Source organism: Leptonychotes weddellii, chromosome 6 (assembly GCF_054177405.1).
Source record: "Leptonychotes weddellii isolate Sample4059 chromosome 6, ASM5417740v2, whole genome shotgun sequence".
NCBI lineage: Eukaryota > Metazoa > Chordata > Mammalia > Carnivora > Phocidae > Leptonychotes > Leptonychotes weddellii.
Genome location: NC_138374.1, coordinates 74162827 through 74178956, shown reverse-complemented (window position 1 = coordinate 74178956; position 16130 = coordinate 74162827). Strand labels below are relative to the sequence as shown.

At 38.7% G+C, this 16130-nt stretch overlaps 1 protein-coding gene across 1 annotated transcript in view; it reads left to right on the top strand.

Moving 5' to 3' along the window:
* LOC102751140 (protocadherin-15) overlaps positions 1 to 16130 on the top strand; it is a 762960-nt gene that overhangs the window by 364133 nt on the left and 382697 nt on the right. The window contains exon 6 of the mRNA XM_081823172.1: positions 10078 to 10197. Coding sequence (XP_081679298.1) covers positions 10078 to 10197 — 120 coding nt within the window. The remainder of the gene's footprint in view (positions 1 to 10077; positions 10198 to 16130) is intronic.

Here is a 16130-nt window from a genome sequence, read left to right as displayed (position 1 = left end):
TCCCCCCTCTCATGCTCTCTGTCTCTCATTCTCTCTCTCGCAAATAAATAAAATCTTAAAAAAAAAAAAAAAAAAAAAAAAAGATTTTATTTATTTGACAGGGAGAGACAGCAAGAGAGGGAACACAAGCAGGGGGAGCAGGAGAGGGAGAAGCAGGCTTCCCGCGGAGCAGGGAGCCCGATGAGAGGCTAGATCCCAGGACCCCGCGATCATGACCTGAGCCGAAGCAGACGCTTAACAACTGAGCCACCCAGGCGCCTCTCTAAAGCATATTTCCAAGGCAGAGATGACTTGCAAGAAAAATCATACAATTATTTTATCTAAGGAGGAAATTAAAGGCTGTATAGTAGCCAAAGAATGAATGGCTTCTAATTTGGAAAGATTACTATGATGGAAGAGAATCCTCAGACCATCCAGCATAATTGAGAAGACTGTGACAATATGCATAGGGACAAGAAGATAGTAACTAATCATTTTAAAATAGGTCTGCTTTCAAGGACTATATAAATTAGAGAATGGGAATTTCTAACCCCCTGCACAGATGACTGTGGAACCACTATGGGTCATCTTCAAAGGATCAGGAGGTTGCGGGGGCACCTGGGTGGCTCAGTCAGTTAAGTGTCTGCCTTTAGCTCAGGTCATGATTTCAGGGTCCTGGGATCGAGCCCCACATCGGGCTCCCTGCTCAGCGGGGAGTCTGCTTCTCCTTGTCCCTCTGCCTCTGCCTGCCATGCCCCCTGCTTGTGTGCACTCACTCTCTCTGTCAGTCAAATAAATAAATAAAATCTTTTTTTTTAAGATTTTATTTATTTATTTGAGAGAGAGAATGAGATAGAACATGAGAGGGGGGAAGGTCAAAGGGAGAAGTAGACTCCCCGCTGAGCAGGGAGCCCGATGTGGGACTCCATCCTGGGACTCCAGGATCATGACCTGAGCTGAAGGCAGTCGCCCAACCAACTCAGCCACCCAGGCACCCAATAAAATCTTTTAAAAAGATAAAGCATCATGAAGTAGGATCAGAGAACCTAAAGATTATACATCCCGTGTTGCAGACAAATCAGCAGCCATTCCAGAGCGCTACCCAGGAGGGGTTACAGACCTGGTGAGTAAGAACCTGGAGACTGAGCCCCACCTCTGCAAAATCCCTCCTGGACAAAACCTGATATTGTCACTATTATTAATTTTAACCAGTTTGGTGGGCATCCAGTAATGTGCCATTGGCATTTTATTTAGGACTTCCTGATACCTAGTGAAAATCACTCTTCATATGTTTATTGGCCACTAGCTTATGCTCTTTTTTGTGAATTTCCTATTCAAGAGTCTGTCATTTTCTTGTTATGTTGTAGAGGTTCTTTATATATTCTGAACATAATTTTCTTGTTAAATATACGTATTGAATGTGTCTCCACCAGTCTTGTTGTTTGTATTTTTACTTTCTTGTTACTGATAATGGATAGGAGTTCTTATTTTTAGTGTAGTCCAATTTGTCAATGTTTTCATGGTTTTTGCTCTGTCTAATTTAATAAATCTTTGCTGATTGTTATATCTTGAAGATATCTTATTTTCTTAGTTTTATATTTTACATTTTTTATTTCAATTTTTATTTCAATTCTAGTTAGTTAACATATATGGTAAAACTTGGCTTCAGGTGTAGAATTTAGTGATTCATGATTTATGTTTTTATCGAGATACAATTGACCTATAATATTATATTAGTTTCAACTGTACAATGCAATGATTCAGTATATGTGTATATTTGAAATGATCACCACAGTAAGTTTAGTGGACATTCAATCACCACACATACTTATAGTTTTTTTGTGTATGATGAGAACTTTTAAGATATACTCTCTCAGCCACTTTCAAACATACAATACAGTATTATTAACTATAGTCACCACACTATACATTCCTAGGACTTATTTATCTTATAACTGGAGGTTTGTATCTTTCCTACCTTTTGACCACCTTCAACCAGGGCATGTGAAAACACATACAGCCCACCCCTGCCTAGCCACCAATCTGTTCTCTGTATTTATGAATTTGTTGGGGGGCTTTTGGGGGGCTTTTTGTTTATTTGTTTGTTTTTAGATTCCATATATAAGTAAGATTACATGGTATTTGCTTTGTCTGGCTTATTTCATTTAGTGTAATTCATTCACGGTCCATTCATGCTGTAGCAAATGGCAGGATTTCCTTCTTTTCTATGGCTGAGTGACACTCCCTCTGTGTGCGTGTGTGTGTGTGTGTGTGTGTGTGTGTGACATACATACCATATTTTCTTTATCCGTTTATCCATCAATGGACACTTAGGTTTTTCCATGTCTTGGCTTGGAAATAATACTGCAATCAACATGGAGGTGCATTTATCTTTTCAAGTTAGTGCTTTCATTTCCTTTGGAAAAATACCCCAAAGTGGAATTACTGGATCATATAGTAATTCTATTTCTAATATTTTTGGGAACCTCCATACTGTTCTCCACAGTGGCTTCACAAATTGACCTTCCCACCAACAGTGCACAAGGCCACTTGGAATTTAGTTTTATATAGGCTGTGAAGTTGGAATTGGTGTCATTTTTTTCCATGTGGATTTCTAGTTAACATAGCACCATTTATTGAAAAGATCATTGAATTCACAACCACTGTCATGATATCTTTTTCTGTGAATGAAGTGACTATCTGTGGAGATTGTTTTTGGACACAATATACTGTCCCACTGGTATATTTGTTTATTCTCAAGCCAATACCACAGTGTCTCAATTTCCGTAGGTTTATATTTAAGTTGGGGAACTGGGTAGTGTAAGTCTTCCAACTTAGTTCTTCTTTAAGACAGTCTTTCTATTTTTGACCCCATGAAGTTTCATGTAAATTTTAGAATCAGCTTATAAATTTCCACATCTATTGATGAATTTATAAAGAATTGACATCTTTACATTAGTGATAATACCAACTTATTGATAAAGCATATCTTTCCACTTAATTTAGTTCTTCAATAAGCAGTCAAAATAGAGATCTAAAATGTTTCTCTTAAGTGCTTTAATCCAGTTTTAACATTCACAGGCAGGAAACAATTTCAGACGAGCAGGGATCATTGAGCTAAGTGGAACCAAGAAAGAGGCTCGATCCTGCCTCAGTTTCTGGTTGATTGAGTCTTTGAGCCACACTCCTAATGAATTACTAGTATTGTTCATCAGGTACAGCCCATCTTCATGATTCATTGATTCTGTAATTGCAAATTTGCCTACTTGCTCAAATTTATCTGTAAGCCCAAATTCAAAACTTGCCAATCTTCCGTGGTCATTCACAGACATGTGCAGAGGGATGAAAAATTTGAGTCACTCCCTGTACACACATCAAACTCAGGCCAAACAAAATGATGCTCTGCCATCTTCTTTCATGTCTGCTACTATAAACAAGTGTGCTTTTTAGCAGTCTAATTGGTGCCATATTATTTACATCTTTGTAGTTTGTGTTGGTGATTTTGCTGTTTAAAATGGCCCCCATCTGAGCGCTGCAGGGCTGTCTAGCCTTCCTAACCCAAGAAGGCAATATGTACCTTATGGAGAGAATATATGTGTTAGGTAAGTTTTATTCAGGAATGAGTTATAGTGCTGTTGGCTGTAAGCTAAGTGGTAGCGAATCAGAAACACATATTAAATAAGGTGTCTTTAAACAGAAGCACACATAAAACAAGGTTATATATTGATTGGTTGATGAAAATGTGACAAGGCTGGTGGGAACCTAAGCTTGTGTTCCCCCTAGCGGTGGGATAACCCCATATTCTCTCCGGAAGCAGTGGTTCAGAATTTAAGTCAGTGTTCACGGTGACTTTATAGAACATAATTCCCATGGATAATGAGAAGTAATTGTATTTATATGAAGCCATGAATACAATGCTTCTGTGGGGAAATATTTTTTTTAAGATTTTATTTATTTATTTGATAGAGACAGACACAGCGAGAGAGGGAACACAAGCAGGGGGAGTGGGAGAGGGAGAAGCAGGCTTCCCACTGAGCAGGGAGCCCGATGCAAGGCTCGATCCCAGGACCCTGGGATCATGACCTGGGCCGAAGGCACACACTTAACAACTGAGCCACCCAGGCGCCCTTCTGTGGGGAAATATTGCAAGTAAGCTTGTAAGTGAGGAAAAGTCTTCTTTTTTTGGAACGTTGTTCAAAATTTTTCGGTTAGCTTCACTAGCCACAGATCACAGGATACACAGACAGTTGACTAAGACCTGTTCATTTTTGCATTCACATTCTAATTTATCTTCTGCATCTTTTTGAAATACTGAATTTTCGGGGTGCCTGGGTGGCTCAGTTGGTTAAGCAACTGCCTTCGGCTCAGGTCATGATCCTGGAGTCCCTGGATCGAGTCCCACATCAGGCTCCCTGCTCGGCAGGGAGCCTACTTCTCCCTCTGACCCTCTCCCCTCTCATGTGCTCTCTGTCTCTCTCATTCTCTCTGTCTCAAATAAATAAATAAAATCTTTTAAAAAAAAAAAAGAAATACTGAATTTTCTTACTTTGATTTTCTTTAACTTTTCCACTTGCATGTATCTATGCATTTTCTGTATTTCCCAATAGCTGTATAAAGTCATTTGTGGAAAGAGACATGAACTAAATAAGTAAGTGACACCCTCAGGCAGCTGCCCATGCTGAGAATCGTCCTGTGAATTAGAATGCCCTTCAGAAAACCAAATTTATATTTCTGAGACTTGTTGAAATGTTAAAGAACACAGAACATGGCCATCTGCATGGCAGATGTGCCATGAAAACTGTGAATAATAATCTATAGGACAACACAGCTTTATAATAAACAGCCTGGGGCGCCTGGGTGGCTCAGTTGGTTAAGCGACTGCCTTCGGCTCAGGTCATGATCCTGGAGCCCCGGGATCGAGTCCCGCATCAGGCTCCCTGCTTGGCAGGGAGTCTGCTTCTCCCTCTGACCCTCCCCCCTCTCATGTGCTCTCTCTCTCTCTCATTCTCTCTCTCAAATAAATAAATAAAATCTTTAAAAATAAATAAATAAATAAAAATAAACAGCCTGACTCTCATGTTTCAACCTCTACATCATATTGAGAAATTCACAGAGCGCCAGTGTTCACCACCTCATCTACTGAGAATAAGTCATGGTGATATGTGTATTTATATTTGTGCAGTGTGTGTGTTGTGTGCATGCATGCATATGTACATACACAGTTGTGTACTTATGTTGGGTATACGTATAATGAAAATGAATGAAATCTATTTTTTAACACCATTCTTCATGTTTCAACTCCTTTTTGCTTGTTTGCTTCTAGCGTAGGCCATTTCACTGGGACCTTTTTGGTCTCTCCAGAACTTCCATATAAAGATAAAATGCTTTATCTTCTTTTTTCTTAGCTATTTCTCATATATTAGCTTTAAACATCCCTAACCTAGCCTGTGTCTGAATGGGTCGACCGTGTGAGCTGTAGATCACAGATAAATGTTTGCAGCCCTATCGCTCACCCAGGTTAGTGCTACGTTTTACCTATGTACCTCTGCATGGGGATGTTTCCTTCTTCTAGTAGTGGAAACAAGTAGGAGCATTGTGTGCTAAGACGTTTGGTCTAAACATACAACTATGGAGCAGAACTCACTCATTTATGCAGATGCTGAACTAATAATGAGGCATATTCCCTGAGTCCTTTGCTGTCAACAACTAAATACCACCTTTCAAAGTTGGAGGGAAAATCTTTAATTGTTAGTGAAATTGTAAAGAGACACAGCACACAAATGAAACACAATGCTGAAATCTGCTGTTATAATAATGCTTTCCATTTAATTTTCAAGGACGTAAATTCTCTTCTTAAAAAAGAGCTTAAAATCCTATTTAGAGATCATTCATGACCTTTATTATGGTATCATTATAGAAATGATAAGATTGATTCTTTTTCCACAGTGAGGCAATTGTTTCTCCTTTATTTTCCATTCAAAGATATAAACTAATAGAATTGACTGCAGAATCATATTTCTACTTATAATTTCAAGGAATAATAAAAATGCATATGGGCACATATATTCTATTGGGGACAATTATGTGTGGCACCCAAAAAATAAGGTTAATTCCTAAAATAAGAGTGACTGAAATTGAAATATTTTTTGGATTAACCTCAAATTGCAACCATGAACAAATGCATAATAAGTCCTTTTATATGTAATCCAACAACAGTCTTTGTTGGACTTTGTCACTAAGTGAATTTTTATAAGGGCAACCAAAAATATACTGTAGGGTTTGTTTTAAATGACCAGATATTAAAAATTATATGTCTTTATAAATATGATTTTTATTTTTATTTTTTTATTTTTTTAAGGATTTTATTTATTTATTCATGAGAGACAGAGAGAGAGAGGCAGAGGGAGAAGCAGGCTCCCGAGGAGCAGGGAGCCCGATGCGGGACTCGATCCCAGGACCCTGAGATCATGACCTGAGCTGAAGGCAGACGCTTAACCATCTGAGCCACCCAGGTGCCCCTATAAATATGATTTTTAAATATAAAAGAAAGATGTCAGTGGTGAAGAGAAAAAATATTAATTGATGATAATATATTAAGATACCATAGCACTTTTAGGTTGCCTTTTATGAATTTCAAAAACATTTGGAAGGCTGGAGAAAAACAGAGCTTTTTCTTGGTTAGGGTCTTTGAATTTGCAAATATGTCTTTGGATTTGCAAATGTCACATAGGGAGAAGTAAAATCCTTCAAATCATCTATTCCAAACAAATACTGTCATATAATATTTATTTTTTAGAAACTTAATCTTGAATAAGACTGGGAAACATGGAAAATTGTGAGACTTAGAGAATATTATGCTTTATTTTCACCTTGACTAAAAATAGTTCTTTTCTGATAACAACTGCCATTTTATTACTTACCCAAATCATCAGGGAGGTTTCATTTGCATCTTGGATTTTAAGACTCAAAGGCGAGATTAGTCTTTTTTTTCTCTCTACATACATAAATAATACTTCAAACTTTACATCTAGTCAAATTGAATTTATATTATTAAAGCAGCATGTAGAAAACTGACAACCTGTCTACATAATTTAAAATTTCCAACAGAAAATAATGTCACTGGATAGTAATACCGCAGTTGAATGTTACACAGATGATTACATGATCAAGTGAGAGACTCATAAGGTTTTCTCTTGTTTGTTTTACTTCTAAATTACGTAAGCCCCAATGTTTCATAATGTACAGGTGATGCACTACGGCTTGTGCTGAAACTTTGCCTTCCTTCAATTAAAAAAGCAAAACAAAACAAAACAAAAAACTTATTAAGAAAGAAAAAAATTGGTTTTAGTAATAGTGAGTTGATATTAAAAAAATCTTTGTTATAGCATCTTGTCCTTTTAGGTGCACATTAAAGGGGCTGGCACAACTGATTACACAGGGAATGTTGTGATTCTTTTCAGCACACTTTCTGCTCTTCACTTGCTCCCGGGCATCCAGCCCACTCATTGTCTGAGCGTCTCCAGACACCAGCATGTGCTCCCAGCTCTTCCGACCTCCTCTTCCTTCCCCTTAATACCCGTGTTGTGCCCTTGGCTTTGGAACTTCAGGATCCCTCCCCACAATGCGTCTAGTCCAGTAAGATATGCTGCCCCCGTGAGTAGATGGAGAGACATGGACACACTGTTTTCAAAATCTGCCCACACCTACTGTTCACGTTTTTCTGTTTCATTTTGTCTTTGTTTGATTCTTTTTGACTTTTTAAATCAATCCTGCAGCCCAGTTATTATTATTATTATTATTATTATTATTATTATTATTATTATTATTTTGGTAACAAAGATCTTTAAAAAATACTTCCAGGGAGGGGGGCAGCTGGGGGGCTCAGTCTGTTAAGCGTCGGACTCTTGGTCTCAGCTCAGGTCTTGATCTGAGGGTTGTGAGTTCAAGGTCTGCACTGGGCTCCATGCTGGGTGTGGAGCCTACTTGAAAAAAAAAATACTTTGTGGGTTTCTTGTTTTGTTTTGTTTTGTCTTAAGGTTACCAACAATTTTATTTTCACACAGGAGACAGAGGATACTTTGAAATCATATGTTAGGTGATGGATGGGTGATAATCATGTGCTTAGGAAATCCAATGTATATATTTTGAAGCAGTTCCTTTGTTTCCATTGCTACTTCCTTTTTAAACAGTGTTTCCTGATTTTTAAATAAGCTTAGAGTTTGACTTCACTATGATAACCCCTGTTTCCAAGAGCCTTGATGAAAGGAGATCAGAATAAAAGGGGATCTAGCTTTGGCATTCTTACCACAAAAAATACTTTGTTTTATTAGTTATCTGGAAATAAATCATCATTGAATTTTAAAATTTCATAATTTAAAAATCAAAGCAAGCTACATAAGAATAGATTTTTTTTTTTTGTAAGAAAGCACAATATCTTTGGGGACTGGGATTACATTTTAAAAAATAGAAAATTGTCAACATAGAAGTGTTAGCAGTCTTTCATGTTCTCACCCAGAGTCCCTGTCCACGGTGTCCTGGTGTTCTCATATGTGCTGTTGAGACCATCTCCTCTCTCTTGTTTGTGTTCTTTTTGACCTGCTGGAAGTCAAAGTTTGCCCTTTAGACCTGCCCACCAGGAAGGCTGACTTTGTAAATAAGCGCTACTTTGTATTGATGGCTTGTTTCTTTCATCATAATTGTATTTTTTTTTTCTAGATCAGAAGTTGCAAAGTACTGTGGTTGCTATGCCTCATGCATATATTTTGTCTGGCCCATTTAACTCATAGTTTAATTCTCTAAAATCTATGGCCATCCTTAGAACCAAGATGTTTCTTGTAAAATTAGAATATTAGAAGACTATAGTCCATGATGACAAGAATTTGCTTCATAGAATATATGTGCTTCTCAGTTTGCCCCCAAGCACATCAGGCTTGCTTCACTCATTTACTCATTATGTGGTGGATCCCTGTAGAGATTTGGATTTATACCCACTAAAAACAGGAATAAATGAGACAACCCCTTTTCTTTTTCAATCTCTGAAACTATTTCTCCATGAAAGAATCCCATTTAAAAACTAACAAAACATATCTCTGAAAATTAAAAAAAAAAAAAAAGAAAAGCCTCTGCTCTATAGAAGGCAGAGAGGTTGTGTTTATTGACACAATTTATTTATTCATGATTTCAGTGCAGTGATTAAGGAAGAAAGGTATAAAATGCAAGCACAACAAAAAGGGCACCTTATTCTATTGTGGGGTAGAGAATGCTTTGTCCGGGATGCTTTAGGAGAAGGTGATACTAATTAAGTGGAAGTATAACTAATGAAGAGGATCCCAACTACAGCTTGAGGACCGGAGGCTCTGGATGTAGGAAGACACTGTGCAGAGAATGACCTACAGGTCAGAGAAAATAACAGTGATTCTCTGGTGGAGAGCAACAATGAATAAAGCTAGATGTGCAGGCCAAATGCCAAATCATGGTCTCGTATGCCTTGTTAAGTTTTGTTGTCTGAATCCCAAAGGGAAAGATCTGGCCAGCTTGCCAACACCCGCCACTCAATAGCCTTCTGCAAGTGCGGAAACTCCCAGCTTTCTCCGTCCTCTGATACACAGGGCACCGCTGTCTCCGTCTCTTCCTCAGACTTCCACTGGCACATCATGTCATTGATCTCTCCGAAATGGTGTTTGATTTTAAAATAAAGATGCTAACTTCCTCATACAGTTTAAATTCTAACTTGTCGATAACTTAATGCATCAAGGTTTTTGGTTTTATTTATTTATTTATTTAAGGAAGAACAACAGATGCATTCTCTCCACAGGGGCTAAGATGCTAATGGTCATGAATTGGTCCAAATGTGCTTCACACTGAATTAAGGCCTTCTGTTTTTTACCCAAAGCAAGGACCGTGATGTTGGAAATTTCAGCCTTTACAAGAACTCCTACGGAAGGTTTGCAAGTGTTCTTTAGAAACACGTCAGATCTGTGGCCCTGGGCAGCCGCCCACTCTCCTTTGTGTAACAAAAGCCTGGGCTTGTGCTAGAACACTTCTGGTGTGCTGTTGATGGAATGAGGATTGACAGTTTTTATTTTATTTTATTTTCAGCTCACTCCAGTTGGCACCACGATATTTACAGGATTTTCAGGAGACAATGGAGCTGCAGACATAGATGATGGACCAAATGGACAGATAGAATACGTTATCCAATATAATCCTAATGATCCGGTATGTCAGTACCTACGTGGAATGTGACATCACTATGAGGAATAAAAACAGTGCTTACTCCAGCTGATCCTTACTATATTATTCTATTATTTAGCTCCTTGAACTACATTAGTAGTCATTCTGCTGTTAAAAATTATCTCAAAATTACTGTCTCTTATCTAGTCGTGTTATACTTTTAAAAACCACTTTTAAAAACTTTTTGGTGGGTTTTGTAGGTACAAATTTAAAATTATTTATAGGAACAATATGCCATTTTCACTACATTTCCATTGTGCTTGTGGACTCTTAAGCATTCTAAATAAATCATCAGAGATGGTGTAACCAGTATGATGCATATGCATTATGGATCTTGCCAAGTAATAGCACACTGCCGATGTCCACCAGTGAAGCCTAAGATAGAGAAGAGAACAAAACCTTTAGCTGTAGCCTTCCTTTTTTTAAGATTTTGTTTTTTATTTGAGAGAGAGAGGAGCATGAGTAGGGGGGAGGCTCATAGACAGAGGAGAAGCAAGCTCCCCGCTGAGCAGGGAGCCTGATGTGGGATTCGATTCCAGGACCCTGGGATCATGACCTGAGCTAAAGGATGATGCTTAACCAGCTGAGCTATCCAGGTGCCTGCTTTTTTTTTTTTTTTTTTTTTTTTTTTAGATTATTTATTTCTAATTAGACCATTGAATTTCTACACTGTTTTTAGGCTGTGAAATTATTTCCTCTAGTTTGTTATATTATCTATCACATTGATAAGATCAGAATGGTTTTGTTGCAGCCCAAGCGAGAAGCCCTACCTGCCAACTTTCCCTTCCTCTTCCCCCCAGAAAGCTTCTCAGGGTGCCATGGGTTCCCCAAAGCATCATTTTAAAATTACTTCTTAAGTGAATTTTCTAAATGAATGCTTCTTCTTTATGTTTAATATTAAGAAAATAGGAAGTGGTGAAGTTAATATTATGTTTTTATTTTTAATTTATGTATTTGTTATATAAGCTTTAAACAAAGAAACAAAAACACTGAGCTCGCAGAGACTGAGAATGGCCGATAGGACCTACTTCACACATATAGTGTGAGAACTAAGTGAATTGTGAACGTTCTCATCTTCTCGCGTGTCGGTTCGTGGGTGGGAGAGAAACGGGCTCACGGCCGTGGCTGGCTGGTGTGCACGGGGCTTCTGAGCCGCAGACTCAGGACTCTTTCTAGAGCACATGGACTCCACTTTTTCTCCGCTGTGTTCTAATAAAACAGTTCAGTACTTATGGTAAAAGTTTCAAAACAATCGGGGAAAAAAAATGAAAAGAAAAAAAGCCCCTAGGTGTAGCACAGCCTAAGGAAGATTTGGAGGTGTTTTTGTTTGTTTTATGTGTCTTCTCCCCTAAGACATGTGCCTCCAGAGCTTTAGGCAGAGGCAGTGAAAAAAAAAAAAAGGGGGAAGTAAGAGGATGTGACAGAAAAGGACCATAAATAGGAAGGGTTGCACAAGAAATTGAGCAGAAAAGATGAAGAAGGAGCAGAAGACAAAAGGACAAGAGAAACACTTTTCCTTAAAAACAGAAACAGACAGCTGACCACACATTTCATTTCTAGACAATTTGTCTTCCTTACTACTTAAGTTTTTAGAAGAATTAATTGTATGTGCGTGCCATGTTTCTAGCTTACATTTTATGAAGTCATTTCTTAATTTTTACTCTTCAAGCTGTAAAAATGAAACTCCTAGCAAGCATAGAACAGCCAGGCCATGTATTTTAGGGAAATATTTATTGCATTGCACTAAAAACCAACCTATCCAAGGTTTAGATGTAGTGTGAGACAAAAATGCATTACTTAGGCATGATCTTTCAGATGTTTTGGGGGCTGGAAATCCTTGTCACCCGTGCAGTAATTCCTTCTGAAGGCTTCCCCCTTTCAGGGACTTGTGGACTTGGCACGAAACACAATATGTACCTTTACTGCCTATAGATTGGATAAGCCAATTGGCCACATGCAGTGTCCAAATTACAGAAAAAGAAAAATGTACTCTAGCAAGCTAACACTGCTGTGGAATAAATAAAGACATTCTCTGGGCACGGACCTAATTCAATGAGGCAAAAGAATAAGACACCATGAGAGCACTTAACTTGGAGCTTATGGGGGTGCAGGGAGAAAGCATGAACCCAGCCACATCCTTACAGAGCGAACCCATCTTTAGCCATCATGGAAATTTAATGTAAACCTCAGTTACCTACTGATGTTTGTATCTGTCACCATTCAATTGCTAGTAACCCTGCTTCTATTAATAGAAGTCCCACAATGAGTCCCACAGTGTATGGAATGGTAAAGGTGTAGATTGGTCTGTTCTACTTAAAAATCTCAGGATTTGTTTGTTTGTTTTGTTTGTTTGTTTTCCAACTGATGCTGCATTATTCATTAGCAGGAATCACAAATTAATGACCTCGAGTTTCATTCCACTCACAGACATTTTGGCCACAAATTAATTTAAAGAATTTATTTTTATGTATTTAGTTGATAGAGAGAGATAGAGAGAGTGAGCAGGAGAGGCAGAGGTAGAGGGAAAGGGAGACTCTCAAGAAGACTCCCCACTGAGCCCAGAGCCTTATTGGGGTGCAATCCCAGGACCCTGAGATCATAACCTGAGCTGAAATCAAGAGTCAGATACTGAACCAACTGAGCCACCCAGGCGCCTTTGGCCACAAATTAATTTAAATCATTTTTGAGCCAATATCTAAAAATCATGAAATTTCACACTCACATCTATATTTCCCTTCTATCTTAAGAAATAGAAATATGACAACTCGGGCCCTGACTTCCAAATAAACCTGTCTAGTGTATCCAGGGATCTTTTTTTTTTTTTTTCCCCCAGCTAGTATAATCCTCAGGTCGGAATGTTCCACATTTTTAGAGTTTGCCTGTCTTTGCTGAGTTTTCCTGTGGTGTCACCTGCACTGAGCATATTATTTACATCTCTGAGGACAGAGTTCAAACAGCTGCTTTAAAATCCTCCTCTGCTTGTCCTAACATTGGTCTTCCCTGATTTCCTCTCCTTCTGAGAAGGGATCCCATTCCCTGGTTCATCATGGGTCCAGTTGTTCTGAACTCCCTCCTGGACCTTGTGAAGGTTATGTTGTGGAGAGACTCTTCTATTATATTCATCTGAGAAGATTTGTCCATGTGTTTGTTTTTAATGTACCAGACAACATCATTGGGCTTGCATTAAAAACCCTCGGGTGCAGCTCGAAGCTCAGTTCTATATGCTTTCTTAGTGCACCTGTTCGAGTTGGCCTCTGCTCTAGAGGTCACCCACAGACTCCAACACAGCTTACATGTGACATTTGTTCTCTCCCTTCCTGGCTTGCTCCCTCTAAGGCCCCCTCTCACCTTCCATCAGCATTGGTGGTCCCAAAAATCTCTCCCCTGATGCTTCAGGCCAGATGGACTTTCTATCAGAATTTTGACTGCCCCTCGAGGCACTAGCTACTGTAAAACAGCAAGCTCACCCACGTTGTCTCTTCTTTCAAGTGTGTGAGATCTCCCAGAATATGTCTGCTTTGGTTATCTCTCTAGGGGTGTCTGGTATTCTTTGTTTCTTTGCACTTAGTCCAGAGTTCATAGGTGTTGTTTGTGGAAAGACTAAGCCAAGGAGGAGATCATCAACCATATAGAAGCAGAACAATCAATTCCCAATCAGTTCATTTCTTCAGTATATCTTTAGAAGACTAGTAGGCATAGTCCTTTTTCTTGCTGAACCATTCTGGTTTTCCTGTCTTAGGCAGCAGCAATGATACAATCATTTCAAAGTTCTAATGACAACAGGAGAACATCCTTCATTTCGTCGACTGCTGTGGATCTGCAGTGATGAGCTATCAGCTCGTTAACCACTGGTACTAGTTTATAACCAGAAACACTGACATTTCAAGTCTGTGTCAGGCTGATTGCTCTTTAAGGGAAAGAGAACTGGAGAAACTATTAAGAAGTGGTTTATTTATCTCTGTATTTTTAAAAAGAGGATAACTTTCTAATAAGAACATATATGAGTATATCCTCATGTCTGTGTGTTCCCAAATATCAGAGAAACAAAAATATAATATCACTTGAAAATATTATGTTGAAGACTGAGCAAATGTAGCAGATATCAATTACTGTTACTATACACCACCACTGATCTTTGAGATAAGTTTCAGGGGTTAACATGGTGTGTTAGTTATCTATTACCGTGTGACAAACCATCACAAATTTAGTGTCTTAAAACAACACATACTCATTTTTGTAGTTTCTGTGACTTAAGAGTCTAGACTCAGCTTGGCTCTCACAAGGTTGCAGTCTGGTTGTTGACCAGATTAGTTCTCTTATGGAGGCTCAACTAAGGAAGAATTTCCTTCCAGAGAAACTCAGACTGCTGTCAGAATTCATTTCTTTATGATTTTAAGATGGAAGGCATTGGCTTCTTGCTGACTTTGGCTAGAAGCTGCTCCCACCTCTGAGAGACCACACTGAGTTCCTCAGCTGTATACCCCCTGAGTTCTGCAAGGACAGTGTCTAGACCCAGGCTGTTTGCAAGATGGAGTCATCCATGACACAGTGTAGCCACAAGAGTGACAGTTTATCGCCTATGCTGTATCCTTGGTTAGAAGCAGGTCACACTCAAGGGAAGGTTTTAAACAAAGGCATGAGATGCCTATCAGGAAGTGGGGAATAGACAGGGCTCCCTCAGGAATCTGTCACAGCTACTATTATGTTCAGCATTATTGTCATCATTTTTGAATGTTGTATAAACAAATCTACTTCAAAAGGTATTTTTTTAATGAACTTACACAAAATAGAGGGCATGAAGTTTCTATTCCAGTCTTAATACAGGCCAAATTGAAGATGGTCACTTGTATTATTAGTATCTTTGTACCCTACCTGTATTTTCTTATGATGTGCATGAACATTTATACTAGATGTGGAATAGAGAAGAATCAGGCATTTGTACTATCCAAAATCATAAAAGTTTAATTACCAATGTTGCAAACTCATCTCTAAAACAAAGCACACTTTTATTTAACCCATGAGCAAAATCAGAATAGTTAAAATTGAGCTTTCTTTTCTTTCTTTTCTTCTTTTTTCTTTTGCCATCATTTTCATTGAATTTTATCTAAAATAAATAAGGAATGAGTTTAGGGATGAATAGCTGCTAAACTGATTGCATTTTTTTTTTTTTTAGAATTTATTTATTTGACAGAGGGAGACACAGCAAGAGAGGGAACACAAGCAGGGGGAGTGGGAGAGGGAGAAGCAGGCTTCCCGCAAAGCAGGGAGCCCAACGCAGGGCTCGATCCCAGGACCCCGGGATCACGACCCGAGCCGAAAGCAGATGCCCAATGACTGAGCCACCCAGGCGCCCCTGAACTGATTGCATTTAAAGCAAAAGCATTTACGCTGGTTTCCAAAAGGTTCTGGTTCTTCCTCTCTTTGGAGATAGGCCAGGAGTGCCTTTTATTTTTATTTGTTTATTTTTTTTTCCGGTCAGAAGAATGACCTGCTCTGGGTAATGACGTGTGAGCTCACAGAACCAAGTACAAATCACCATTGCCCTCCTCCTCCCATCCCCCTCCCCTCCTCCTCCCCTGACACCAGTCTTAAAAAAAGGATATTATATAGAAATCACAAATTGCAATGTTTGAACTCTTTGTTGATAAAAAAAACGGTGGTAACAGGGAAAATTTCCAGATACCTGAACTTTGATTTAGAAGTATCCCAGGGCTATTGATGGGTAACCCTAAAAATATACAAAAAACTGTTACAGGAAATAAGTTTTGTGGTTATTATCAAAATGACTCTGGTGAAACCCATTGATCAACATGCAAAGTTTTTTAAAATGACGAGAGTATTGGGGGGCGCCTGGATGACTCAGTCAGTGAAGCGGCCAACTCTTGGTTTCATTTCAGGTTATGATGTCAGGGTCCTGG